Source organism: Mus musculus, chromosome 4 (assembly GCF_000001635.26).
Source record: "Mus musculus strain C57BL/6J chromosome 4, GRCm38.p6 C57BL/6J".
NCBI lineage: Eukaryota > Metazoa > Chordata > Mammalia > Rodentia > Muridae > Mus > Mus musculus.
The window spans coordinates 6,378,959-6,406,682 of record NC_000070.6 but is presented as its reverse complement, the minus strand read 5'-3'; the positions used below and the strand labels follow the sequence as shown (position 1 = coordinate 6,406,682).

The 27,724-nt window shown below is 40.1% G+C and overlaps 2 protein-coding genes across 11 annotated transcripts in view; one reads left to right on the top strand and one right to left on the bottom strand.

Annotated features, from left to right (window-relative positions):
- The window catches only part of Nsmaf (neutral sphingomyelinase (N-SMase) activation associated factor), a 58,634-nt gene extending 48,158 nt beyond the window's left edge, over positions 1-10,476 (top strand). For 2 of the 7 annotated variants that reach the window (XM_006537664.3, XM_006537662.4), the window contains 5 exons: positions 5,415-5,435; positions 7,724-7,874; positions 8,036-8,138; positions 8,255-8,364; positions 9,866-10,476. In XM_006537664.3, the coding sequence (XP_006537727.1) occupies positions 5,415-5,435; positions 7,724-7,874; positions 8,036-8,138; positions 8,255-8,364; positions 9,866-9,960 (480 nt within the window). In that variant the 3' untranslated portion in view covers positions 9,961-10,476. Of the gene's footprint in view, positions 1-5,414; positions 5,436-5,913; positions 6,645-7,723; positions 7,875-8,035; positions 8,139-8,254; positions 8,365-9,865 lie in introns of those variants that run through there. The other 5 variants (XR_390314.4, NM_010945.2, XM_006537663.3 and 2 more) reach the window with 4 other exon arrangements.
- Positions 10,477-10,560: 84 nt separating this feature from the next.
- Positions 10,561-27,724, bottom strand: part of Sdcbp (syndecan binding protein) — a 30,443-nt gene continuing 13,279 nt past the window's right edge. The window contains exons 3-9 of one of the 4 annotated variants that reach the window (NM_001098227.1): positions 27,636-27,717; positions 25,584-25,693; positions 21,496-21,657; positions 19,975-20,150; positions 13,566-13,737; positions 12,955-13,046; positions 10,561-12,173 (exon numbers count right to left, since the gene is read on the bottom strand). In NM_001098227.1, coding sequence (NP_001091697.1) covers positions 12,119-12,173; positions 12,955-13,046; positions 13,566-13,737; positions 19,975-20,150; positions 21,496-21,657; positions 25,584-25,693; positions 27,636-27,717 — 849 coding nt within the window. In that variant the 3' untranslated portion in view covers positions 10,561-12,118. The remainder of the gene's footprint in view (positions 12,174-12,954; positions 13,047-13,565; positions 13,738-19,974; positions 20,151-21,495; positions 21,658-25,583; positions 25,694-27,635; positions 27,718-27,724) is intronic. The other 3 variants (NM_016807.2, XM_006538084.4, XM_030253672.1) reach the window with 3 other exon arrangements.

The following is a 27,724-nucleotide window of genomic DNA, read 5'->3' as shown; positions in this document are numbered from 1 at the left end:
AACTCTTTGGAAGACCTGCTAGGTATTTGATTCTGCCTTCCATTCCCTCTCTAATTTGTTCCTTTGTACATTCCCCTGAGAATTAGCTTCTGTTCCTAATTAATTTTCAAAATGTCAGCTCTAAGGTGGGACATAGTATCTTCATGCTTTCTGACCTAGAATGTGAAGGGACCATCTGTTCAGGAGACACAATACCCAAAGCTGAAGACAGTGACAAGCTGTCTAGGATGGCCAACAGTGCACAGACTTGTAGCAGAGCCAAACTAAAGCTTGTTCCTGGTTTGTTTGTTGTCGGTGGTGGTTGTTTGTTTGTTTGTTTGTTTTGGAGTCATTCTGCTGTTTCCTGGGCTATAATGTACAGTACTGCTTTGTTCAGCAGCCATGAATTGATGCTAAGTTTTCAGTCTTCAAATACGAGGGTAAAGATACTTAGTATTCAATTCAAGAAGGTATTCAAATGGAGAGGTTCTTTGTTCCATAAAGCCTTCAATCATGGATCAGTCCCACTGCAAGCAGTTTGCCACTTCCGTATGACTTATTACTCAGAGATAACTTTTTAAAATGTTTTTAATTGAAACAGAATCACATCATTTTCTACCCCCTTTCCTCCCTTTAATCCCTCTCATCTAACCTCCCTTAAGTCCCTATCAAGTTCCCCCTTTCAAGTTGATAGCCTCTTTTTAAAAATTGTTAATACTCATATGTATATGTGTATGTACAAAAATATATAAATTCATCCTGCTGAGTGTGTTTTGTTGGTGGAGTGTAGATGGGTTCAAGGCTGACTGCTCTGCATTGAGCAACCAACCACACGAGGCTCATCTGTAGGAGAGGCTAGTTCTCCCTCTCCCAGCAGTCCTCAGTTGCTTGTAGTTCTTCGTCTAGTCATGAGACCCTGTATAATTTCCGTTTTCCACATTAGCATGTCCATTGCTAGTGCCACTGTTCCAACCTTGTTTATGTAGCCATTTCTCAGAGAGACGATTTCACAGGCAGCTTCCTGGTATCTTGGCTCTTACACTCTCTGTCCTATCTTCCCTGATGTTCCTTGAGCCATAGATTCAGGAGCTGGGATATAAATGTATCCATTGTGGCTGGGTTCCTTACAGTTTATTTTCTGTGATGGTCTCCATGTGCTGTAAAGAGAGGCTTCTTTAGTGAGGGTGGGAATTGTACTTATCTTTGGGTATTGGGATAAGTTTAGAATGTAGTAACAAGTTGCCAACAAAGTGGTAGTAGTGGATTCTTTTCTAAAGTTATGGCCTCACTAGTCCCCTACTTTAGGACTGTCCCAGCAGGGCTTTCCCCCTGTTAAGAAGGCCTTAAGTCTAATGAGATAGCTGTTGGTTGGCACTGATATGGGAGTGCCACTTACTCTGCTCGCTCATATCTTACCATGCCAGAATTGTCTTGGTTCCCAGGCGCTGCAACTGGGTAGAACTATTCAATGGCTTCCCTCCCTTGGCAGCTTGTATAGTAATTTCTGGAACTGTGGAAGCAAGGCCACAGGAAAGGAGTTTTCAGATCAGATCCAGCTCAAGTCATCTGAGTTATGTGTCTTACCTACAGTTTGGAGGTGTGGCGTCTTCAGGAATAAGAGTCCACCCTCAACCCCTGAGAGGCACCCAAGAGCTATATCAATAATCTGTATTATTTGAACAGTCACTTGGACTACCGTAACCATTCAAAAGGCAATTTCTCATGCCTGGTACTAAAGTATTTGTTAGTCTATGATTCTTGTGGGGAGTACTGTCAGTCCAGGTGGCTTAATGTGTGTGTGTGTGTGTGTGTGTGTGTGTGTGTGTGTGTGTGTGTGTGTGTATACATATGCTTTCGTATTGTATATAATATTGTATATAATTTTATGTCAATATAGTGTAATATTATTCCTTTATCAAACCACCTTGGTATTTGCCCCTTGTCTCTTCTTCCCTATTGACCTCCCTGAGCTGGAGCAACTTCTTCATATTCTATTCCGCATTCCACCTATACCTGCTATCCTTCCCACACACCTATGGTTCCTTTACATTTCCCTGGTTTCTGTGTTATAGACTCACATCTGAAGATTTCGAGATAGGAACTGCATATGAGAAAGAACACGTGCCATCTGTCTTTCTGGGTCTTGGTTTCCTCACACAATATAATCTTTTCTAGGTCCATTGATTTACCTGCAGAGTCATCTTCCTTTACAGCTGAAAGTATTCCATTATATAATATCACATACGTACCATGTTTTCATTATGATCCCATTATGTGCTAAAGGGCATTTAGGTTGTTTACATTTCCTACCTACTGTGAATAGGGCACTAAGGGCACGGCTGAGCAACTGTGTGGCACAGGATGTGGGTCTCTTTTGGGCATATGCCAAAGAGCTTGGTCATTTAGTTGATGAGTTTTCAGTTTCTGGAGGATCCTCCACACTGATTTTCAGAGTAGCTGCACCAGTCTGCATTCCACCAACAGTGAATGCAGGTTCCTTTGCCAGTTGCCTTGTTGTCTCAGCCATTGAGATCGTGGTGAGATGAAATCTCAAAGTCGTTTTAAATTTTCATTTCCCAAATTGTCAAAGATGACATATACTTTTTGAAGTCTTTTTAGCCATTTTTATTTCTTCCTTCTCTGTTTAGATCCTTAGCCAATTAAGTAATTTGTTTCCTTGACTCGGTTTTTTTAGTTCCTTTTATATTTTGAATATTAATCCAAATATTAATCTGAATATTAATTTTCCAAGTTGACTGTTTCCTTAGCTATATGGAAGCTTTTTAATTTTATGTAGTCCTGCTTTTCAGTTGCTGGCCTTAATTCCTTGGCTAATGGAGTCATGTTCAGAAAATTCTGATACCTGTATCTTCTAGGGTACTTGCCTATGTTTTCTAGAAGTTTTAGCATTTCAGATTTAAAATTGAGGTCTTTGATCTACTTGAATCTGATTTTTGTGCAGCAGGATAGATATAGTATAATTTCATGGGTAGACATCTAGTTTTGCCAGCAACACTAAAGAAGATGCTGTCTCTCTATAGGAAAACATTTCTTGCCTTTTGTCAAGTAATCAGATGACAGTACTTACGAGTACTAATATATTTATATTTGTGTCTTCTCCTTTATTCCTTTGGTCTACATGTCTGTTTTTGTGCCAGTACCAAGTTTTATTACAAGTCTGGAATAATAGTCTCTCCTTGATTCTGCTTTTTGCTCAGGATTGTTTTTAGCTATCTGGGGTCTTTTCTGGTTCCTCTTGAATTTTAGTTTTTAATTCTTTTTTTTTTTTTTTCCTTTGAAGGATGTTGTTGTGGATATGTTGATTGGGATTGAATTGAATATGTAAATTGCTTTGGCAAAATGCTCCTTTTCATAAATTGATCATGGACATGGGATGTCTTTACATTTTCTAATGTCTTTCTCAAGTTTTCTTCAGTGATTTAAAGTTTTCATTGTAGAAGTCTTTTACCTCCTTGGTTAGGTTTATTCAAAGATATTTTATTATGTTTGATGCTACTGTAAGTACACATACCCATGATCTATCTATCTATCTATCTCTCTCTCTCTCTCTCTCTCTCTCTCTCTCCCTCTCTCTCTCTCTCTCTCTTTCTCTGTGTTTGTTGATGTGTAGAAAGGTACTGATTTTTGTAACTTGATAGTGCATGCTGCCACTTTGCTGAAACTGTTGTTTCTCCAAGTTTTATGGTAGAATATTTGAGATCTTTTATGTACAGTACCAAACCATGGGCAAATAGGGATCATTTAGCATCCTTTCCTATTTATTTCCCTTGCATTTTCTTCTCTTAGCTTATTGCTTCAGCTAGTGTTGCTAGCACTGTATTTAAGAGGACTGCGGTATAGACAGCCCTGTCTTCTTCCTGACGAGGAGATTGCTTAAGTTTTCTCCATGTAGGATGCTGACTGCAAGCTGATCATATATCGCCTGTATTATGTTGAGGTGTGTTCCAGCCAGTTCCCCACCAGTTCCCATCAGCCCTACTCTGCTAGGACTTGTATCCTGAGTGCATGGTGGATTTTTGACAAAGGATTTTTCTGTGGCCATTGAGATTATGTGCTTCTTGTGTTTTCGTCCATTTGTATGACATATTCTGTTTATTTACTTAAGTGTGTTGAACTAGCTACATTTCCAGGATCCAACACCAACACCAACTTGATCTCTTGGGTATGTGCTTGTATTCAGTTTACCAATATGCTATTGAGGATTCTTTATTTTATGTTCAAAAGGGATATTGGTATGTAGTTTTGGTTTTTGTTGTGTCTTTATGTGATTTGGGTAGTAGAGTAATATTGGTTTCACAGAAAAGCGTTTAGGAGAGATCCTTTATTTTTATGAAGAAAAGAGGGTTGGTGTGGTTTTGTAAATCTGGTAGTTCTGCTGTGAATCCACTGAGCCTGGACATTTTCAGTCAGAATGATGGCTTTTTATTACCATTTCAATTTACTGCTGTTTCTATGTCTGTTTATGTTGTTGCTCTCCTCTTGCTTTAACTTTGATAGTTTAGATGAGTCAAGAAATTCATCCTTTTTTGTTTTTTAAGATTTTACAACTTAATGGAGGACGGATTTTTAAATTATTGACATAATGTTCTGTATTTTGATTGTCTATTGTAATTTTTCCTTCATATTCTTGATTCTCTTAATATGAGTCATCTCTTTTGGTTAATTGGGCCAAGGGTTTGCCAAGTTTCTCAAAGATCCAGCTCTTAGACTCATTGATTCTTTGTACTGTTTTGTTTCTATATCATTAATTTCTGTCTTGATTTTTATTATTTCTTACAAAACACTTGGTCTCCTCTTGTTTTTCTAAATTCTTGAATAGCATTAAGTTATTTATCTATGATTTCTGAATTTTTCGCTTTTGTTTTTCAAGACAGAGTTTTTCTGTGTAGCTTTGGCTGTCCTAGAAGTAGACCAGACTCATAGAGATCTACCTCCCTCTATCTCCAGAGTGCCGGGATTGAAGGCATGCACCACCACTGCCCAGCTACCTTCTGACTTTTTAATGTAGACACTTACATATAAACTCCCCACGTGGGCCTACTTTCAGTGTGCCCCACAGGCTGTGCTTTCATTCTCACTTATTCTCAAGAATACTTTCTTTTATTTCTGACCCATACATCATGGAATAATGAGTTGTTAAATCTCCATGAGTTTGTGTACTTATTAGAGTTTTGTTTGCTGTTTTGTTTTATTACTTAATGGTTTCAAAGGATACAGTGGATTAGTTCAAAGGTTTGCTTTGTGTGCCAGCATATTTTAGAGAAGCTCTTATGTGCTGCTGAGAGAATGTATATTAATTGGTATTTTTGGTAGAACATTCTATAGATATTTTAGGACCATGTGAGGCAAGATAACATCCTGAAGTTTCTCTGTTTTTTTTGTTTTTGTTTGTTTGTTTTCTCTTGTTTGTCCAGATGACTTATCTACTGGAGAAGGTGGGTTATTAAAAATTATACTGCGATTGTGACTGTGTTAATCTGTCCTTAATTACATTAGTGTATTTGTAACTAAATTGCGCACATCAGAGTTTGGTTTATACATGTCAATATTGTCATATATTTCTGACTAATTAATGTCTTGATTAAAATGAAGTACTCTTCATAGTATCTTTGATTAGTTTCCATTTGAAATCTATTTTTTTCTTATGTTAGAATGGCAAGCCTGTTTTCTTCTTTACCCTACTTACTTGGAATACTTTTTCCATTCTTTCCATGTGTGGAACCTATTTTTAAAGCTGAGGTTTTCTATAGACAATATATAATGGATTTTGATTTTTAATCCACTAATATTTAAAGTTATTATTGAAAGGTATGTGTAGACTGCAGTCAGTTTGATTTTTTCTGGTTTGTGTTTAGTTGCTTCTTGTTTTGTTTTGTTTTGTTTTTAATTAGGCTTCATTTCTTTTCTTCCTAGAAAAGAAATGCTGTACTTCGTGTCCCTCCTCTCCTCCAGTCAGAGTTTTGCTTCTAGCATTGTTTAGTGGTTTGGTTTTGTTCTTTAACTAGGGCATTTTTGTTCTTCAGGATGTTTAGACCATGGAAAGATTTTCTTTATCCTGCAATTATGGCAGACACTTTTGCTGGATACCATAAAAAGTTGGCAGTTGGTCTTTCCGAATGTGTACTGCATTGTTCGGAGCTCTTCAGGCTTTCAGAGTTTCCATTGCAAAATTAGGAATTGTTGTGATTTGTTTTCCTTCGCATGTGACCTGTTTTTTCCTTTGCAGATTTCTCTGTTCAGTACGTTCAGTGTCTTCATTGTGATGCACTGGGAGGTGTTTCTCTTTGGGTCCTGCTTAGCTGAGGTTCTCTGTGCTTCTTGTATGTAATGTCTTTCCTTAGTTTCAGGAAGTTTCCTTCCATGATCTGGTCTGTGCTACTCTCTTGGGATTCTTTCTTCAATATGCCTATAATATGAAGATTTGTTCTTTTGATGATGTCCCATATTTCCTGTAAAATCCTTTCGTGTATGTTAGAAAGTTTCGTTTTCTTTGCTTATTTAATATACATCCTCTATCTCCAAGTCCTGATATTCTGTCTTCTGCTTGGACGATTTCCCCCTGAAGTTTCTCACTGGGTTAATTTTCCAATTCATCTTGGCTTGTATTTCCATCTCTTTATTAAATTCAGTTTTGAAATCTTAAATTCTCTTTATTGAAGTTCTTGGATATTTCTCAGGTGTTTGTTATTCTCATGTTAGACTTAAGTGAAGTATTTATGTCTTCATTAAATTCCTAAATGAATTATTAGGTAAAAATTTGATTGTTCTTTTAAATTGTACCCTGGGGTTCATCTAGGGAGGTCTGAGTAGAGAGCACTTGTATGGGTTAGTGAGTGAGAAGACATAGTGCTGTGGTCTTTCGTTGTTTGTTTGATTTGACCTCAGCATGTGGACTTCTTGGGTGTGTCTGGTGTGTTCGCCTGGCCTTCCTTAGACTGGGCCAATGCAGGAGATGTATCACCTGAGCTAGACCAAGTAAAGCTGGAGCAGCTGTTTAATTGGACCAAGAAAAGAGTGCTTCCAAACCACAGCTCTAGATGTAGGCCAGGAAGAGGGGCCACAGGTGAGCTCATCGCTTCAAGTCATCGCTGTAAGTTATTGCTTCAAGTCTATAATTAGGATGATGAATTTGCAGACAGCAGGTTGGAGGGAAGAAGTTAACTTTTTAAAGATTTTGTGTGTGTGTGTGTGTGTGTGTGTGTGTGTGTGTAAGAGAGAGAGAGAGAGAGAGAGAGAGAGAGAGAGAGAGAGAGAGAGAGAGAGAGAGAGAGCGCGAGCGCACCTGAGTGCAAGCATGCCTGGAGGACAATAGGGCATTAGATCTGCTGGTGATTCGAGCTCTAGGCGTCGTGAACCGCTTGATTTGGGTGCTCAGAAGCTCCCTCTTACTAGGAGCAGTGCATGTTATTAACCACTGAGCCATCTCTACATTCCCACAGACTTAATTCTTTTTTTAGATTATTTTAGGCCATTTGAGAACAGCACTAAAACTCCCTGAATTATTTCATATACTTGTATTTTTTTTCTAGCATCCTTAGACCTTTACTTCATTTTAAAACAAATATCCATTTGATAAAATGCTACTGTTATACAATCACATTAGCTGTACCAGCACATTGCATAGTAGTTTAATTTTTATCTTTGTGGGTGGACATTTTAATGAGCCTGGGATACATAGTTAATGAGTAATCCGACTCAATTATTTATCACTATTTCTCCTTAGGTCAATACTATCAATTTAAATGCTGTGAGCACACTGTTAGTTTCTGGCACCAAAGAAGGCATGGTGAATATTTGGGACCTCACTACAGCCACTTTATTACACCAGACTTCATGCCATTCAGGGACAGTATGTGATGCTGCTTTTAGCCCAGGTACGTGTTATCCTTTTCAAGGGTCATCTCATTATAGGGGCTAAGAAACTGAAAACAAAACAAACCATTTCAAGAATACAAGCTCAAGGAAAATGAAACAGGGTGTAGATTCAGAAATAAAGGCACTTTCTGAAGCAGCTCCATGTGTGTCTTTCTGGCAGATAGTCGCCACATCCTCAGCACGGGCGTAGATGGATGTCTCAATGTGATTGATGTGCAGACGGGCATGCTCATCTCCTCCATGGCCTCAGAGGAGCCGCAGAGGTACAGTTGCCAAGTGGTGATGATAACATTTACAATATATTTGTGATCGTTTGGTCACACTTGGCCAGGGTCACATACTTTTTATGACAGACTGTCTCCTGATCATGCTCTTGCAGGTGCTTTGTCTGGGATGGAAATTCTGTCTTATCTGGAAGTCGGTCTGGTGAGCTGCTTGTTTGGGACCTCCTTGGAGCAAAAGTCAGTGAGCGGATTCAGGGCCACACTGGTGAGTGGAGTCCAGCTATCTTCATCTGCTGACTTTTGACACAGGCCCTCATTTCTAACAGGGAGGACTCTCTTAGGCAGCCACCACCCCATGTGTTCTCTGTGTTAACATTTCCCTTGCACATTCTGATTGGCCAGTGGTTATGTCCTTTGGTTTCTTTAAGGTTAATATTTGTTTTGGCCTCTGAAAAAAGTCTTTACTTTCACATAGAAAATTGCAAACTATGGCAAAGCTGAGTAACAGACTTTTTAAAATAATGCAGTCACCAAGACAATGCAAAAGTAAAGTACCATGGAAACTAAGGTCTCCTACCTACTAGTGTCAGGCTGCAACTCCTACATCCCAGGCTTGAGTGGCAGTTTGGCAGTGAGTCCCATATGGATCTTACTGAAAGCACTGTGTGCATAGAGCTACACAATATGCACAGCATCGTGTGAAGCTCGTCGGCTGCCTTTCCCTTCTCCCTTGCACACTGCTGGAGATCCAGTGTGCTGTGCTTACACTGCATGCTCCCCTCACCCTGCAGAGGTGAGACTTAACTGCCTACCTTAACTCTCTCACTCTTACACATATAATTTTCATATGCTCTATTTCTTCTTAAACCTGTATCTTAAAATTATGTAGCTATGTTCTCCCCCTCAGTTTAGTAGGTTTCTTTTTTTTTTTCCTTTTTTTTTATTAGGTATTTTCTTCATTTACATTTCCAATGCTATCCCAAAAGTCCCCCATACCCTCCCCCCCACTCCCCTACTCCCTTTAGTTGGTTTCTTAACAGCTACAATTTTTATGTGAACCTTTCAATGAAAAAGACATAAAATCACATGGCTGGCTACAGGCTGCCCAATTCCCTTTCCATACATTTCTCTATGTGTCTTTTACCGTTCGCCAAGGAGTATGTTTCCATCAATCATTTTGTTTTTAGATTCATAGTGAGATAGTTCACTCCTTGTAAGTTCTTTGTAGAAGCAAGTTTTTCTCTTGTGAGGCTATTCTTGGGCTTGGCAAACACAGAAGTGGATGCTCACAGTCAGCTATTGGATGGAACATAGGGCCCCCAATGGAGGAGCTAGAGAAAGAACCCGAGGAGCTAAAGGGGTCTGCAACCCTATAGGTGGAACATTATGAACTAACCAGTACCCCGGAGCTCTTGACTCTAGCTGCGTATGTAGCAGAAGATGGCCTAGTCGGCCATCAGTGGAAAGAGAGGCCCATTGGTCTTGAAAACTTTATATGCCCCAGTACAGGCGAACGCCAGGGCCAAGAAGTGGGAGAGTGGGTAGGGGGGTGGGGAGGAGGGTATGGGGGACTTTTGGGATAGCATTGGAAATGTAAATGAAGAAAATACCTAATTAAAAAAAAGGAAAAAAAATAAAACCCTGAATTGACAAAACAACAACAAACCTTTACATAGTGTATAATAGGAGCGCGGGTATGCTGATTACCTCCTATGGCAGGCAGCACATCTGCATTTGGTTGACCTGCTAACAGAGATGTCTTTCAGGTGCTGTGACATGCATGTGGATGAACGAACAGTGTAGCAGTATTATCACCGGAGGGGAAGACAGACAAATTATGTTCTGGAAATTGCAGTATTAAGTGCCTTTTCCTCTCCATCAAGTACAATTCTACTTAATGTATTTTAAACCAGACTTTAAACTGGTGAATGTGCAATGATAGTACTTAGAAGTTTTACCACATGAAGAATGTGTGGTTTCAACTTCCTAAATCATGGTGACTTCATTCAGAGCCATTTGTTGTCATCCATTAAGCAGATATAACATGGCAGTGTTAGGGGAAAGGACAGAGAACTATCAACCATGACAACAGTTTGAAGACTACTGGGTGTTCAGGATAAACCCAGTCGGACTGAGGAACACTGGCCAGCACTGGCCAGCTCAGTCCCCAAGAGGACAGTCTGTATTCAAGCTGCCCAGGTTCTGACGGTAACACGGTTCTTTGATGTGCGGTCATGGACTGGTTCCTTTCGGCAGTGCTGCGTGCCCAGATTCTTAATAACATTAAGTCTGTTACTGTGTATAGCAATGGTTTATATTTCATTATGCTACTAAAGGTTCATCTTTTCTACATTAAAAATATTTTTCTGTAATGAAAGCACTCTTATCTTATTTAAATAACTTAAGAATCACAAGTATTATTCCTTCTACAAAACCATACTTAATGAAACAAACACAATTTCATTTCTTTTGGACCTATATTCAGAACCAAGTCCAGAAAGCAAGGTGGATAATCAAACTGAGAATTATAAATTTCCAACAAGGTAGCCTATATAGAAACTGCAATGATTTTCTTACATTCAGTCTCTGACCAGCAACTACAAGATTACAAATTTTCTGAAGCATGTTATAGAGAAAAGGAAGCATGATATAAACATGTTATAGAGAAAAGGCACCAGACTAAAGTAGTAGAACCTTGAGTTAGTTTTAAGTGTCACTAATACATGTGGATGGTCTCGGGATTCACTGGAGACGCAGCAGCCTTTCCAGGTTCCTTCACTGATGTCAGTGCGCAGGGTGAAGGTAACCACAGGCTGGCCAAGAGGGATGCCCAGCAAGTGTATTTCCAGGCAGTCTCCGCTAAAGCTTCTTAAAGAACCTAGTGTTAGCCTCACAGTAAGGACTGATGCAGGCACAGACAGACGGAAATTTCACATTTTTATACATTTAATAATATCACATAAAATAATAGGATAGGCACAAGCTAAGAAAGAAAAAATCATAAAGTGTCATTGCCATTTTTGTTTATAGGACAGAGTCAGAAAATGGAACAAATTAAGATGACTAGGGAAACATTCTAAAACGACCCCAACCTAGCTAAAGTTACATAATGTTAGGACTCAAATGCCAAATTAGATATTACCCACTAGAGTGAAAAAGAGACTCCAAAATTTATTCTATTTAGTATAACAACTTTTACATGAAATATATAGCAATTTGTTTCTCAGAAAGCAATACGGCAACTCTTAGGCGTTTCCTTTATGCAGTGACTAGAAAATCTTGATACAAGTAGGCAGCTCTGCTTTACCAGTGAGCTGCTCAGGGCTAGCACAGAACAGCTTAATAGAGAGCTAACATCTCAAGTTTCAGAAGGCAGCAATAATTCTATTTTGGCTTTTATTCTAAATGCTTACTGTAGTTAAGGCGACAATTGAAGCATATTAAGTGAAGGTAGTTAAGATTAGTGACAATCATTACAGTCTCTTGCAACCTACACACAACTGTGTAATGCTTTTGTGGAATGAAAACAGTGTTGATTAATTGGAATTTTACACACTCACACAGAGAAAACTTAAAAAAATAACTATCAAAGGCAATCATTCTAAATGTACTATGCTGACGTACTAAAGTCCAAGAATGCCACAGAATTGAAGCACATGACTAGCACTGTGCTTTGTTCTAGGAGAAAGCTGACCAGGTCTCAGACACAGCTAAGCCTATACCAGTCATCCTAATCACAATGGCTTATATAAAAACATCAGGTTCCCAGTAAAGAACCCAGTCTAGGAAAGTCAGTAAATCTTTTGGGAGTCTCACATCTGTAAAACCAGGCTAAGGCTACACCCATCTTAAAATCTGAAGCCAGTATCAGATAGAGCGGGTTCCCAGCTATGAGAGAAGAGAGAAAGGTCTCCATGCAGCATATTCTCCCTGGCTCCGGGAAAGCTTCATGTGCGAAATAGACAAGTTGCCGAAGAGGAAAACTGGAAACATTCAGCCGTGATGCATTGTACAAGGGTTTAAACTTCAGGAATGGTGTGATCCATCAGGCTTTTCATAATGCTGGGAGCCATCCTACAAGAGAGCAACTCATCATGTAACTCACATCTAGTTTCAAGAAGGCCATGGTAATTTAAGACAACCCCAATTCCAGCTTAGCCCTATCCTATTGTCATCGATGAATGATCTCGGATCTAAGGAACTGATAATCAAGTTGTCAGAAACTGTCCAGAAAGAATAGCTATTTACATCAGGGATGGCTGTTAGAGAAGGTGTGCATCCTTTACACTACGACTGGCTCTTTCATTGAAGCAGCAAGGCTGTGACGAGTCAGAAAGGGGCATAAGGAACCTACCAGTAATTTAAAAGAACAAAAGACTGTAAAATAATCAACCCCTTTCCCTACTCCGAGGGTAGCTAGCTGCATTCTACCCAAAACCCAAAAATATAGACAAAAATTGCATTACAAAGGTTATGTTTATGTCTATTCCAAATCTCACTTTCATGTGCTATATCAGGACTTTGGAAGAAGTTTCCAAGGTAGCATGGTAACAGCGATGAAGGAGCATAGGAGCTGAAAGGCTCTGGAATGAATCACCCTTGCCGGCCTTTATCAGCTCTCCTGGACTCTACACTCCTCAGTTCCAATAGATAGATAGCAAGCACCGGGTACCGCTCTACTGGCTAGGATACGGGAAAGAATAGCAACAGCCACTCTTACTACCTCACAGGCAAGCAATCCGTCAGGAACCACCATGACTAGATTTCTAATATGCACAAGACCTGCAAGCTCAAAGCACTGTTCACATTTATATCAGGTGCTGGAGATCATAAAGTTGAAGAGCTATTCACTTACCGTTTAATAATGTGTTCGAAGATAAAAGTAGGCATGATTGTGATGGTAACCACAGTCCCAGCTGTTGACAGTATATCTGCAATCTGAGCATCCTGACGAAACATAATAGAGTTACATTTCACTAGGCCTTATTTCATACACAAAAACTCTTAGGTAAGAAACACACTATATTTTGATGTTGTCTTGCTGATATCTCTGACATCCCAGTCCCTGGTATGTCTAAATTTTAATTTTAATCTTACAGATAAAATTTTCTTAAGCTAGTAACAAAGTTGAAGGTACTGACCAAAAGTCCTTACTTGGGAATGGCTTGTCCCATAGACAGTTAACTGTATTCTAGAATTTATGGACTAAATTTTAATCAAAGTCTATTAAAAACAAAGTATTACGATATGCCAAACTTATTCCTTTTCTATATTTCTGGACTGAAAAAAACTGGACACGCATCCATTCAGAATGTCTAAATATTTCCCTGCCCATATTTCTATAGAATTCTAGCTCAAGGGATTCCAGGGGGGGTCAACACAAAAGTCCTGCCACCTAAATGATGTTTTCTACCCAAAAAAAAAAAAAAAAAAGATATCGAAACCAGGGTCATGTGAGTCCCTTACCTTCAAGCCAATGACGTTCTGTCCGTTGATCTCACAGATGTGGTGATCAGTGAGGAGGCCGTTTCTGGCAGCAGAACTATCTTTTACTATGGATGTGATTTTTCCACTTTTAAAGATAAAGCCAACATGTCCACTGCTGTCCTTATGCATAGTAACTGTCCGTTCAAAGGGCCTGAAGCATAAGGGTTAGACTGAAACTTCAATTTCATGTTTCAATAGACATGACATACCTACAAACTCTGCCACATGGGATATTTTGATACAGAAAGTGGTGTTTCTAACTATTATAGCTATACTGTTCCATATTACTCTAGAAGGTGTACAGACACTAATCACTTTTCTAAAACCACAAAGACAAGACCTTTCTCCCAAATCAGCATATCCTTGAGCCAGTGACCAGAAACCCTTTATATTGACCTCTCTCCCAGAGGAGTAATATAACCACAGAGCTCCAACTCACACCCATGTGAAATTAAAACAATCCACAACAAATGAAGTAAACTAAAATGCTGTATGTGCCTATTCTTAGGCTTTTTCTATTTTGCCATGTAGGATAATAACCCAAAATTCCCGTGGAGCCCACATTAGAGAATATGAGTTAGTTATCCTGCAGACTTTATTATACCATCTTTAAAACAATTGATTCACACTTCTATCAACACCTGCTTATAAGCAGGCAGCTAGTCCCTAAAGCCAGGAAATAAACCCAAAATTCCCATGGAGCCTACGTTAGACAGAATTTGAATCTCCTGTAAGACTTACTAGAGCAATATATCTTTATACCATCTTTAAAGCAATTAATTCAAACTTTCACTAATATCTGCCTATAGGAAGAAGGTAGTTGTTACTTGTTAAGCGCTCTGCCTAAAGCAGCCGACCTCTTATACCATCTGTTGGGCTCTCTACCTGGAGCCACAGACATTATTAATTAATACTTGTTAATAGCAGGTAATTATCACTGCTCTCTCTACTTGGAGTCAGTGACTAATTTTCCCTATCCTAGTTCTGAACTGCGGGTGAAATTCCCCACATGATTTGGACAAAATCTGTATATATCCTATCCTAAAAGCAAATAATGCCAATATTATAAATTCACAGTTAAATCAATATCTGCCTCAAGATGTAGGCAGCTTCCATTGTCCAACTCTCTGACTCAGAGCAGCCATCTTGTCTCTCTCCACAGCAAGGGACCTCAGAGCCCCTTTCTCTGCTTCAAGGTTCCCGTGCTTGAGTCCACGTGACTCATCCTAGCGCCACCTTTCTCTCACTTAGAAAATAAAGTTTTCCTGTATAGGGCCAGGAAGCGGAGTGGGTGGGTTGGGGAACAGGGCAGGGGGAGGGTATAGGGGACTTTTGGGATAGTATTTGAAATGTAAATGAAGAAATTATCCAATAAAAAATTCTAAAAGAAAAGAAAAAAGAAAAAAATTCTAGCTCTCAGGCTAATAATCTTAAATTTCTAGTGGATTCTTCCCCAACACATTGGTTTGCCACTTGTTGCAGGAAATAATAAAAAATGGCACCAATCTGCCTATCACTGGCTACTCTCAGGCCCAGTGACCCCACTGCCTCCATGGCTAGCCCCAAGCAGAGATGGTCCATCTCATGGTTCTCTTGACACAGATTCCACTCCCATTCCCAGCCATCCACCCCCTGTGGTCAGCGGTCCCAAATCCCAGGAACCCAGGAAAATCAACTCTAGAGGCTTGTGATTTATATCAGTAAATCCTCACCCCACAAAACGCCCACACAATGAACACAGAGCCAATTGATATTGATATAAATTGCCCACCAAGATAAGACAAAGTGTCCTGTAATTATCCATCCCTTATCAGATAGTCATAGCTACCTGTGGCTATTTAAAGCCACGCCGAATCTGGACTGGCTTTCTCTTCCTCCATCTTCCTTCCTTCTTCCTTTCCTTCCTTCTCTCTTCTCTTTCTGTCCCTGTCTCTGAAACTCTTATCTCTGCCTCCCTTCTCCTTGTCCAATCACAGGCTTCTTCTTGTATACTATTAAATTAATTGGGGGAAGATTCTGCTACACATATGGAACCCTCAGTAGCCTTTATCCGTCACATGGTTTGACTGACTCACTCCCAAGACCTCCTCCCGTTATGAATGAGAGAAGAGCATAGTGCTCTGTGGAGCTACTGATACACATTTCCTCTATAGTCCAGTTACCTTACAGTAACAGTGAGACAGCTTTTCCACTAAACCACTGAGTCCCTTCAGCACTTCTGATCTTAGGACACTGACATCTTAAAACTTCACTGGAGGCAGGTGGATTTCTGAGTTCGAGGCCAGCCTGGTCTACAGAGTGAGTTCCAGGACAGCCAGGGACACTCAGAGAAACCCTGTCTCAAAAATCTCAAAAAAACAAAAAACAAACAAACAAACAAAAAAAAACCCAAACCTTCACTGTGTTTGTCACATCTCAATTTTGAAATTTTTAATGACTTTTCATTTGTTTCATTTATTTATTACGTGTACATATACATAAAGTGTAAGTTGCAGGAGTAAGCTCTCTCTACCGTGGGAGCTCAGGGACCCAAGCCAGGTTGCTGGGATTACAGGCAAAACTTTGCTCTAATTTGAAGAGAACAGGCCTCTAGTGTCTGCCTCAGCAGCTGTCACGCCACTTAACACTCGCTGACTTTCTAGAACCCTGCCATGGTGTTACTGTAAGATTTTAAGGCCATCTGTTCTGTTTACAATATGAAATTCTGTAGCTGTACCTTCCTACTGGCCCAAATCTTTTGGAAAAAAAATTACCAAAAAAATTCATTCAAAATAACCTTTTGAATTATTTAAGAATATATCTAGTCAACGATGTGAAAGGCCTGTCTATACAGTGACAGCCTCTCCCAATGCAGAAGATGCTGGGAAGGAAATCTCAGAAGACAGTTGATGACGCAAAGTCCATGCAACTGGATTGGCAGAATTACTATAAAAATACCTATACTACATACAACAAAATTAACTTATAGATTTAATGCAATACCTATCAAAATTTTAATATTGGATTTTACAGGTTAGAAAAAACAAACCAACAATTCCTTTGGAACCTTAAAAGAGCACACACAGCGAAAGCCATGCTAAGGAGGAGCAAGCACTGCTGGGCTTCACACGTGCAGCAGGGCACCCACTGCTGCAGCCCTGAACAAAGCCTGCAGTGGCCATAAAGACAGGATCACTGCAACAGCGCAGAGAGCCAGACAGATGCTAATGCTGTGGCCACAGAATTTTTGGCAATGAAGTCAAATCATATAACAAGGGGGAAAAAACATCAATTCAAAAAATAACACTAGTAAAACTGAGTTTCTACTGTGGATGAGGGAAATTAGATGAACTTGGTACAAAAATAAAAATAAAAAGGGACCAGAATTGCAAAACCTAACGTAGAGGAAGCCACAGGAAGACCATCAAGCAGCTGGGGTCAGCAATCCCTCCCTCTCGGTAGAGCAGCGGTAGTAAAGGAAGGAGCCCCAGGCAGGCATCAGCAGCTGGGACCGCACGGAAACAAAGTATTTCCGTGCACCAGAGGAACCAATCAGCAAAGCAAAAGGCCATGGCATGGACAGCCTTCACCACACTTCAGGCAAGCAGCTAATAGGCAGACTTATAAATAATCGCAGAAGTTAAATACTAAGGAGATAAAACTACCAATCGACAAATGGCCAAATGAACTAATAATTTTTTTTCAAAATAACTTAAAATGTCCAGTAACCATTTTAAAATGGGAGGGCTGGCACATGCCTTTGAATCTACCCTTTAGTCCCTGCCCTTGGGAGGCAGAGGCAGGCAGATCTCTAAGTTCAGGGACAGCACGGTCTACAGAGTGAGTTCCAGAACACCAGGGCCACACAGAGAAACTGTCTAAACCTCTCAGACCACAAAAAGATGTTCAATATTACTAGCCATCAAGAAAATGCAAAACAAAACTACTCTGAGATACTATCCCACACACACTCATCAAAATGGCTATTATCAAAAAACAAGGGAAAAATGAAAAAAGCCACTGTGGAGGTTTCTCAAAAGAACATTAAAAACTAGAATTAACAGAATACCTTACTACTTCACCCTAGTCATACAGTACACGCAGAACTCCACACCCTGCTACAGAGATACGTGTGCCCCTACACTTAGTCCTGCATTGGAATTAACCTCAATGTACGGATAATAAAAATTATACATATTTTAGCATACTATTCAGCTCTAAAGAAAAATACATTCATAAAATTTGCACAAAAAATGGATGGGCTGAGAATGCATAGTACTACACAGAGTCACAAAATCTTAGGAAACAAGCACTTTCCTCTTATTCGGAACCTAGCCAATAGTGCATGCATATACACAAAGGTACACGTGATACAACATGAAAAAGAACAAGGAACGGTAAATATTACGGCAAAGGACCAAGGACTAAATGCAGGAAGTCAACGTGAGTTATAAAAGATGATGAAATCATTTCATTTTCATTTTCTCTCATGAATTTGCCTATAGTGGTGAATAACTCAAAAAATATATTCTATAGTGAAAATATAAAATCCACCATGAAGCTCGACAGCTTCTGTTCCAAATAGCTACACTATCTGTATAGAGATCTACTGAGACTTATAGTCTTTGGATCTGGTTAATTTCAACATGTGATGCCTTTTTCCTTGCAACGTTACTGTTTTTTAAATAAATGACGCAGGTGGGTCCTGCCCACGTGAGTGCCGGTGCCTATGAAGAAAGAACAGATATCGGGGCCCTGGAGCTCAAACCCCAGGCAGATGTGACCTGCCCACTTGTGGTGGGAACCAAACTCGGGCCATCTGGAAGAAGAATGCGTACTCTTGACAAAAGCTGCCTTGCCAGACCTGGTCCAACTTTCCCGAAATTCTGCTTTACACACTAAAATAAAAAAAATTATAGACTTTTCCATGCTTCATTATATTTAGGAGTTTAATAAACATTTTTTGATCAATGTCATTTTTTAGTTCAAGAAACTCCCCCTCTTCAGGTTTACTCTCACAGTGTGATACTGGTCTTAGACTTTGTGGGAGCTTGGGAGGAAATAGGCACATCACTTTTGTCACTTTTGTGCACAGTATCCAAGGTAAAAGCAGCCCCCTGCCGTGCTTTCACTTAATTGCACAACCACCTAAGAGACCAGATTTGGTTTCAAAACTGATTCCTTAGGAACTCTGTGACATTCAGTCCTCTGACAGGGGCCCTGGCACTGGATGCTTAAGCAGCATGCTGCAGAGTTGACCCCACAGCTGTCTTACTACATCACTTACTTCTCTAGCATATACAACCTTTCCAGAGAGACAGACAGGAAAACCCTTGCTTAGAGGACACAGCCACATAGAGAGTGGTAAAATGTATGTCCAAAACTAGAATTCTATGAAAAGACTCTACATAGAAAAACACATAAATGCAAGACTGTAATAAATCAACATTTTCCTTTAACAAATGAAAAGCAGATGCACCCAACCAATGGGCAGAAGCAGCTGACGCCTGTGGTTGAATGAGGGAGGCTGAAAGAAGCTGAGGAGAAGGGTGATCCTGTAGGAGGACCAGCAGTCTTAAATAATTTGGACCCCCAAGGTCTTTCAAACACTGGACCACCAAACAGACAGCATATACAAGCTGATATGAGGTCCCCAACACACATACAGTAGAAGACTTCCAGGTCTGTGTTCATTCAGAGATGATGCACCTAACCCTCAAGAGACTGGAGGCCCCAGGGAGTTTAGAGGTCGGATGGGGTACAGGGTGGGGGCCTCCAAGTGGAGACAGGGTGTGGTGGAAGAGGTGTGGGATGTGGAGCAGTTGGAGGGTGGGAGGGGAGGGGAATGGAATATGGAGTGTAAAAAAATGAATTACAAGTAAAATTAAAATTAAAACAAAAAGGTTATTTGAAAAATCAAAAAAATACAATTAAAAAAATACAATTAAAAACAAATATAAGATACAAAAAAGAAACATTATGTGGACTCAAATGGTTATAATTATAAATAAATATTGCATATTTCATAAATTATTATTTTAGATAGGTATATAATAAACAATTAGTAAAATATAAAACTTTTAACTCATGTAACAGTATGATAAATATAAGCATATGGTGATTGCCAGTGAAAAAAGATGCCATGAATTTGAAGGAGAATGTGGATGGGCACACACTCAGATTTTTACCAGGAAAGGGAAGTTTCAAAATGGTGTAACTATTTTAAAATGTCAAAACTAAACAATAAAAAAGTAAACAAATAGGAAAATCTTATATCATGTTGTAATAAAGAAAAATTTATTTATTTCCAGCAACCCCGCCCCCCTCCCAAATAATTGAGAAGTAGAAACTGTATTTACAGAGCCCTGAAAGGCAGGAAACTGAAGTGTCACTGGTGGTAGCAGCTTACCTGTCACGGATCGTCATGGTGATCTTCTCTCCAAACGCCTGCTTGAGCACCTTGTGTGCCTTATCAGAGCTCCAGCCCGCACAGTTTTCACCGTTGATCTGGAGCACCTGGTCCCCAAATCTCAGTCCAACCAAGGAGGCTGGGGAATTAGCCTGGACGAGTTGAACAAATATACCCTAGAGAACAAGAAAATAATTTATCGTTCATCAGTGCTATGGGTTAACTCCGGTTCCTGGGGATTTGGCATCATTTTCTGACCTCTAAGGATATCAGGCATGCATGTGCTACACAGATATATACGCAAGCCAACACTCAACAGAAACAAATAAATTATAAAAACAATTAAGTGATACTTTGGGGTAACAATTCCATAATTTTTTAAGTCAAAGACAACTTTATTCACCTCTTAACCGATGAAATTGGGGCTAAACAAACAAACAAACAAACAAGAAGTACCTCTAACAATAAACTCACAGGATATTCACATTTATGTAAATTCAATCAGGTTTTGAACCAAGCACAAATAGAAAAGAGGAAGGCTAGGGAAACCTTTCCTACAGTCTATGGTGGACCAGACATGAAGCACTATGAACAGGCAGCATCCCACTGACTTCTGCCAAGCAGGTAAACTAGAATGGTGCTAACAGACTCCAAGGCATCTCTGCTGAAATACACTGCACTCGAGCGTCAGTGAGGTCAGGACTTTATAATGTGTCTTCAACACACAATCATGCCCTCAGCTTTTTGAGTGGAAAGGCAGTGTTGGCTTTTCCTGCCTTCGTCAGCCTCATTCAGTTAAATAATGTAATACTTATTTTCTATGTGGAAAGCTGGAATCACTGAGCTAAGGAACATTTATTAGACTGAAAGAGAATCCAGTAAGATAATGGTGGAGGAGGAAGAGGAGAAGGAGGAGGGAGAAGAGGAGGAGAAAGAGGAGGAGGAGGAGAAAGAGGAGGAGGAGGAAGAAAAAGAAAAGAAGAGAAAAGAAAATGATAAATTGAGGTAAAGACCCAGCACGTCGTTAACCTTTTAGGATGTTGTCTGAGGAACTGGTTTCATGTCTTTAGTGTGACAAGGGAGGGATTCACAGACTCAATCACTAAGACCTGTTCATAATTTAAGTTCAAAGTTTATGGACAGAGATAACTTGCAGAACCATCTCATAAATGATTATCACTTAGTTTAAAAGTGTACCCCCAATTCTCACTGGTCCATTTCCCTTTACTTTCCCACATGCTGGCTCATGTGAGGGCCCGAGTCTGATCACACACACTCTTCCACATGGTTCTATAAGCAAATGGCATCCTTGCAGTAAGGAGGATCAAGAGAAAAGCTTGGTGTCTGCCTGCAAGTTCCAGCATGGCTTCGTCTAGCCGGTGTCTCCAAGTGAAAACTCTGGATTCACACTATTATTCCCCACTGTAGATGGGTTATTACAGCTAGCCAAACTATTTTCATTTTAATGATTTGACACTAATATTCTGTGATCTATTTAGATAAATTCAAAAATATACTTACATTATCTATTGACTTAAGTCTGAGCCCAATTTTTCCATCTTGATCCTTACACAAAATAACTTCACGGATCCCTTGCTTAATTTCTGCTCTCCGAATTCCAGCATCGTTACCTGTCACAGGTGCTACCATATAGTTCACACTGGATGGTCTTGCTACCAACTGCTAAGAAAAATACAAATTTGACAGTATTTAGAAACACAGCAATTAACTGGAACACACTCAGTTACAGTTCTTATAAATATTGCTCCATTAACAAATTCCCTCTAGTGAAGTCTGATTCCCACAATAATGCCAGTGGTTTTCTTTCCCCCATTACCCTTGGATAGAGAAAACTCAGTGACTTGTTACTTAAGTCAACTGGTACCCCTGTGTATGGGATCTGCTGCTGAACTGCATCAGCTAGCAACCACATAAGTGACACCAGCTGTCTCAAAAGACTGCATTGCCCAACGAGGTCATGCGACCTTAGACTGGGTAAGTGCACTTCCATGAAGCTGGTGCAGCAGGGAAAGCAAGCATGAATCATTTCTCAGAAGATATTCTGTCGCCAACAACTACACTGCAGTTTGCCTTGATTTCAAACATATTTTCCTAGAACTTAAACGTCACACTAGACTTTTGCAACTTTCTTTTTTCAGGGATTTTCTGTGATATAATCATAAAATTATCAATTTAAAAATAAGTTAATATGAACAAGGCTTTAAGTCAGGAATGAAATAAAAAGACAACATAAAAACATATTAAACTGCTCTTGACAAAAATCTCCGTGTGTACACATTGGGATTAGGAAAACCGAGGCACCAAGAGCAGGGCAGTAGAACTGTGGCTGATCTCATACAGAAGGTAAGTCAGCTCCAAATGGACTCCCAAAGCCATAACTGTGGAGATCTGCACATAAAACTAGGAGAAAACGCAAGACAAATCTCTCAATGACCTTTGTATGTAAGGAGAGCTACATCCGACTTAATGAGATCCTTCACAGCCGGGGTGGGGCCCAGAGGTGGGTCGTTTGAGAACAGCCTCAAAACCTATCTCAAAACAAACAAAAAAGTTCTTCACAACAAAAGCAGCATTCACCAAACTGAAAGCAGCCCATGGAATGGGAGAAGTTATTTGAAAATCATCATGTAGTAAGTGGCAAATATCCAAATGCATAAATAACTCAAAACTCAACAGCAAAAACAGCACACTCAATTTAAAAATGGGCAAAATGCCTACATACAAGCTTTTCCCAAAGATAACAAGAGGGTGGGTGGGTGACAGATCATTTATCATTAGAGAATCACAGCCAGAGAGATGACATCACCACCCCGTGTGTCAGTGTGCTGGGAACAAGCACAAGACTGACTCCAAGTACTACCACTTCATTGTCAGACTCCATTTAATCATAGGGAAAAACAAAATTCAGGTCCCAGACCCTAGGGGAGCTGGGGACTTCCCGATAGCTGAACAGCCTCCATTAAAAGGAAGCAGCTGAAAGCGTCCAGACATCTCCAGGACAACTGCTCCATGTTGCTGGTGGGGTCAAACCAAGTTCATGTTCACAGACCCAAGAACCTCCTCCAATTGGTGAAAACTCCCTTGCTAAGCCTTTATGTCAAAATATGATTGAGCAATGGTACAGCCCGCCGCACTTCTGCTTTACGCTTTCTTCCTTTAAATATGCCCTACAACATCCTTTCAGGCTACTCAATCAGTAGTGGCTTGATTGCAATAAATTTTGTCACCTACATTAACCTGGTGCTTGAGTCAAGTTGAATTTATGTTGGATTTAAACAGACCCCTCAGCAAGTATTATCTATCAAAAAAGACAAAAGTGCTGAAAAACGCAGGGGAAGGTCTAGGGGAAGGTTTAGGAGTACCCAGCCTTTAACGTAGCCAAGATATTTTAAAATTAACTGAGGGGTGTGTGTGTGTGTGTGTGTGTGTGTGTGTGTGTTCCATCCCTGAATCCAAAGAGTTCCTGGGTGTGTGGCTGGAAGCATGCAACCCAACAAGAGCACAGAGCGGTGTAGCCCAAACTCACTGGTACAGTATACCTTCTGTATAAAGCTGTATAAAGCTGTATACCTTCTGTATAAAGCTGGGGGGAAAAACTAAGTGGAACACAAAAGCAAAAACTACACGGTATGTGAAGTGAATTATGTACTAAGTGAAATATATGCTAAGAGAAATGTGCAGAACAAATTAAGTAAACAAAACGATAGAATAAGAACAGAGTATACCACAGAGCCTTATAAATGCAGATACTTCTAAAGTAACTTCAGATTACCTTCAAAGCAAGAAATGTACAAATGGGGAGGGGACACTTGTATGATGCTCACATAAAGGGATCAAAGTATACAGACCTGGGCAAAGGAAGTCAGATACACTGAAATAATAGCTATAATTGGCTTTTTTTCTTTGTTAGAAGATAAATTTTCTATAAACATAGCAACTAGCATTTTTGTTTTCTCCATGCCTCTTTTTACTTTACTGTTGGTTGACTTTACATTTTTTACTTTAAATTTTTTAAGATTTATTTTTATATAATTCATCTATATGTCTGTATTTGCCACTTCTGTGGATGCCTGAAGATGTCATATCCTCTGGGGCTGTCTTCTGGCATAGCAGCAAGCACTGTAGCCACTGAGCCACGTCTTACAACTTGCCTAGCCGCTCCGAGGCTGCAACTATTAGAACCCCTCCCCTAGGTCCAAGCTGCAACAGGCTGCATCCCTAAGCGTTCTGGCCCCAGCACTGATCCACTCCATCCTAGGGCAGCAGCTGGCTTTCGCCACTTCTATCTGGGTTCTACTTTTTCCTTTGAAAATCTTTGACCATTTATCTAATTTCTCAAATCACTTCAGCTGAAATACCGTTTTATCAACTGGATAATTGTTGAGAATCAGTTCTAATGTTCTGTCTTATTTTGGCTCCCAAAGTCATGCACTGATAATAACCAATGGCTGGACAGAGCGATGGAGGCGGGACATTTAGATTAGAAGATTGTGTGCAAGCCGGAGACTGAGAAAGAAGGGAGAGAGAGAGGGTAAGGAGAGGAGAACTGCCATGACGGGGAAGCAGAGGGATCAGACTAAGAGCTACAGGAAAGAAAGGAACCAGCATGTAAGGGGGAAAGTGGTCCAAGGCTTGCTCTCTCAATTGGGTCTTGGGTAGCAGAGATGAAACACTCATTTAGCAAGTCGATTCAGGAATGTTAGAAGAGAGAATGTGCTAGCCCCAACCTCGGGGAGGTTTGAAAGTGTCTAGCCACTGAGCAAGTTAGACATATTAAAAATAATGCGCTCTCTCTCTCTCTCTCTCTCTCTCTCTCTCTCTCTCTCTCTCTCTCTCTCTCTCTCTCTCTGTGTGTGTGTGTGTGTGTGTGTCTTTCATTCGAGAATCTAGACAGCTCTGGCAGGTAGCTGAAGCATGACCTGCCAGGAGCCAAAGCAGATTAACTAATTTACCAGTCAAGACCATAAGTAATGCAAGTTAGCTTTCAATAAATATTGAAGTTTCAACATATAAAAGCCAGGTACTGCATAAGCAGTAGCAAGAGGATAGAAGTGGATTCAGTCATGAAGCTTGTAACTATAATTACTGCAAGAGCTATGTGCTACATTCAAACCTAGAATCTCAGTCTAATTACAAAAAAATAAAAATAAAAATGGCTTCTAATTACAGGAGGAGGAATATTAAGAACGTGAGCAAAATAATATGTCAGTTATATACTTCAAGTGACTAACCTATCCAGAATGAAATTATGTCTGGAACAAGACTTGCTGTGAAATATGTTAAGAAATAATTGTACTACTTAGTAACTCTATGTCAGAATTCCAAACCTCAGTGCAGTTATACAGCTAGAAAGGATAAAAGTAACTCAGAAACCCGGCAGGGGCCGGGTTAGGGAAGGATAAAATGCACAAGACAAAGACCTAATCAATTCACCAGTGGATGACAATGTTCAGAAATACTTCTAGAAAGAATTTTATAATCTTAGGACAGTTCAACCCTAAAGTTATGAACATGTGAGTTTCCTATAAATGGGTTTACACCTATGTATAAAGGACATTTTGTGGGACTTAAGATCAGACTGTACATACCCCTTGTGCTGGTGCTCCAGAGACCATGGGCATGCTCTCACATATTTCAGCTTCATTTAAAGACAGTCCCATGTATTGAGAGAGCTCTGGATACAGTTTAGGATACAGATCTAATATAAACAAAGAAAAAGGCATTGGCAGAATATTCAAAATAACAACTTAGTATGAACTTGCTGTGTTCAATTTAAAAAAAAAATAAGGCACAAAGATTTAGATGCATAAAATGGAAGGATATCTTCCCATCTCTGACACAATTAGAATGAAAAAATCCACAACCACTTGAATGCAAAAGCCCTAACCTCTGAAACCCATCCGAAGCCGTCTTAGCTTTCTAACCCAGAGTCACCGTCTGCGGCCATGGTGCACTTCAGGACCCACCACAGACCACCATAGTGTGCAGGTGTCCAAATCCTCATTTAAAATGGTCTCAAGCTGGCCATGGTGGCAACATGGGCTTAAGCCCAGACTCCAGTTATGAGGCAGAAGCAGGAGGATTACCACAAATCTGAGACCAGCCAAGGCTAGATAGCAAGACCTTAAAAGCTGACGGTCATCTAGCCATCAGTAGACCTGTGCGAGTCATGCGGTCTGCTTTTGACCCCTGCTGGAGACTCATCCTACACAATACCACTCAACACTGAGAGCTGCTGATTTCTCTTAAGAAAAATAGCAAAAAAGTTCACAGTACAAATATAAAATATAGAAATGGAAATAAAAGACACAGAGAGGTAACTACTCAAAGGTAAAAATAATTTTCCAAATAAATGACCTTGCCCCCCCTCTTTTTTAACATAATCCTAAAACCTTAGAAAATTGGGGGGGTTATGGCACGGACTCTTCAGTTCAGAATCCCCGAAGTGTTTAGTGCCTCAGCCACTTAACTCACTCCACACACAGCGATGGGACAGGATGGGATGGTTCCCTCAAGTAATAGGGGACAATGTCAAAGCCTGGGATGGACTCTGTCCTACCACTTTAAGATTGACAGGCTTATTCTAACGAAATGAGACAAACAGACGGTTTAAACATTACTAGTTAACTTTTTTTTGAAGTGAGCTTCTTCCAAAATCTTTTTCTATGATCTATTTTGATTTCAGAGTAGAGTCATTACAAAGAATAAAGTGAAGAGATGGCATGAGAAGAGGTAAGGCCACCGGGACTTAAGTTAATCATTTCCTTAGTCTCTTCATGTCTTACAGAGAGGCTCTATCCTGAAGCCTCTGATTCAGGGTGGAAGGAGGACAGGCTATGGTTTATCCAGTCTGAACAGCAACTCCTAGTTTTGAAAAATATCCCAAAAAGAAGACAGTTGGAAACTTCCTGAGTTCCCCGGCAAAGTAAGAAAGAGGCATTTCAGGATGGATGCGGGAGAGAGCGGCAGTTGGGAAAACTGTAGTCCCATGGAAGAGTGTGTTTCCCACTAATGAACAGACTATGTTAAAGATTATGAATCAAACTAAGAATTTTATTATGCCCTAAGACTCACCTTCATACTCAAAGATCACTCTTTTTTTTTTAATTAGGTATTTTCCTCGTTTACATTTCCAATGCTATCCCAAAAGTCCCCCATACCCACCCCCCCACTCCCCTACCCACCCACTCCCCCTTTTTGGCCCTGGCGTTCCCCTGTACTGGGGCATATAAAGTTTGCCTGACCAATGGGCCTCTCTTTCCAGTGATGGCCGACTAGGCCATCTTTTGATACATATGCAGCTAGAGACATGAGCTCCCGGGGGTACTGGTTAGTTCATATTGTTGTTCCACCTATAGGGTTGCAGATCCCTTTAGCTCCTTGGGTACTTTCTCTAGCTCCTCTATTGGGAGCCCTGTGATCCATCCATTAGCTGACTGTGAGCATCCACTTCTGTGTTTGCTAGGCCCCGGCATAGTCTCACAAGAGCAAAGATCACTCTTAATTAAACAAGTATTTCTTCAAAAAAAAAAACCATAACATGTCAAAACAAAATCCCAGATTCTGAATTTCAGGGGAGAAGAAGGCCTTTATATTTATCTCTGTCCCTCCACCCCACCAAGAGCAAAGTATAAACCTACTTCCATCTGGAGGGAGAGCAGCAGAAGCATCCACCAGAACAAATGCTTGGCTGGCGGGATTGGCAGAATAAGCAGTTTGAGCCTGGAAA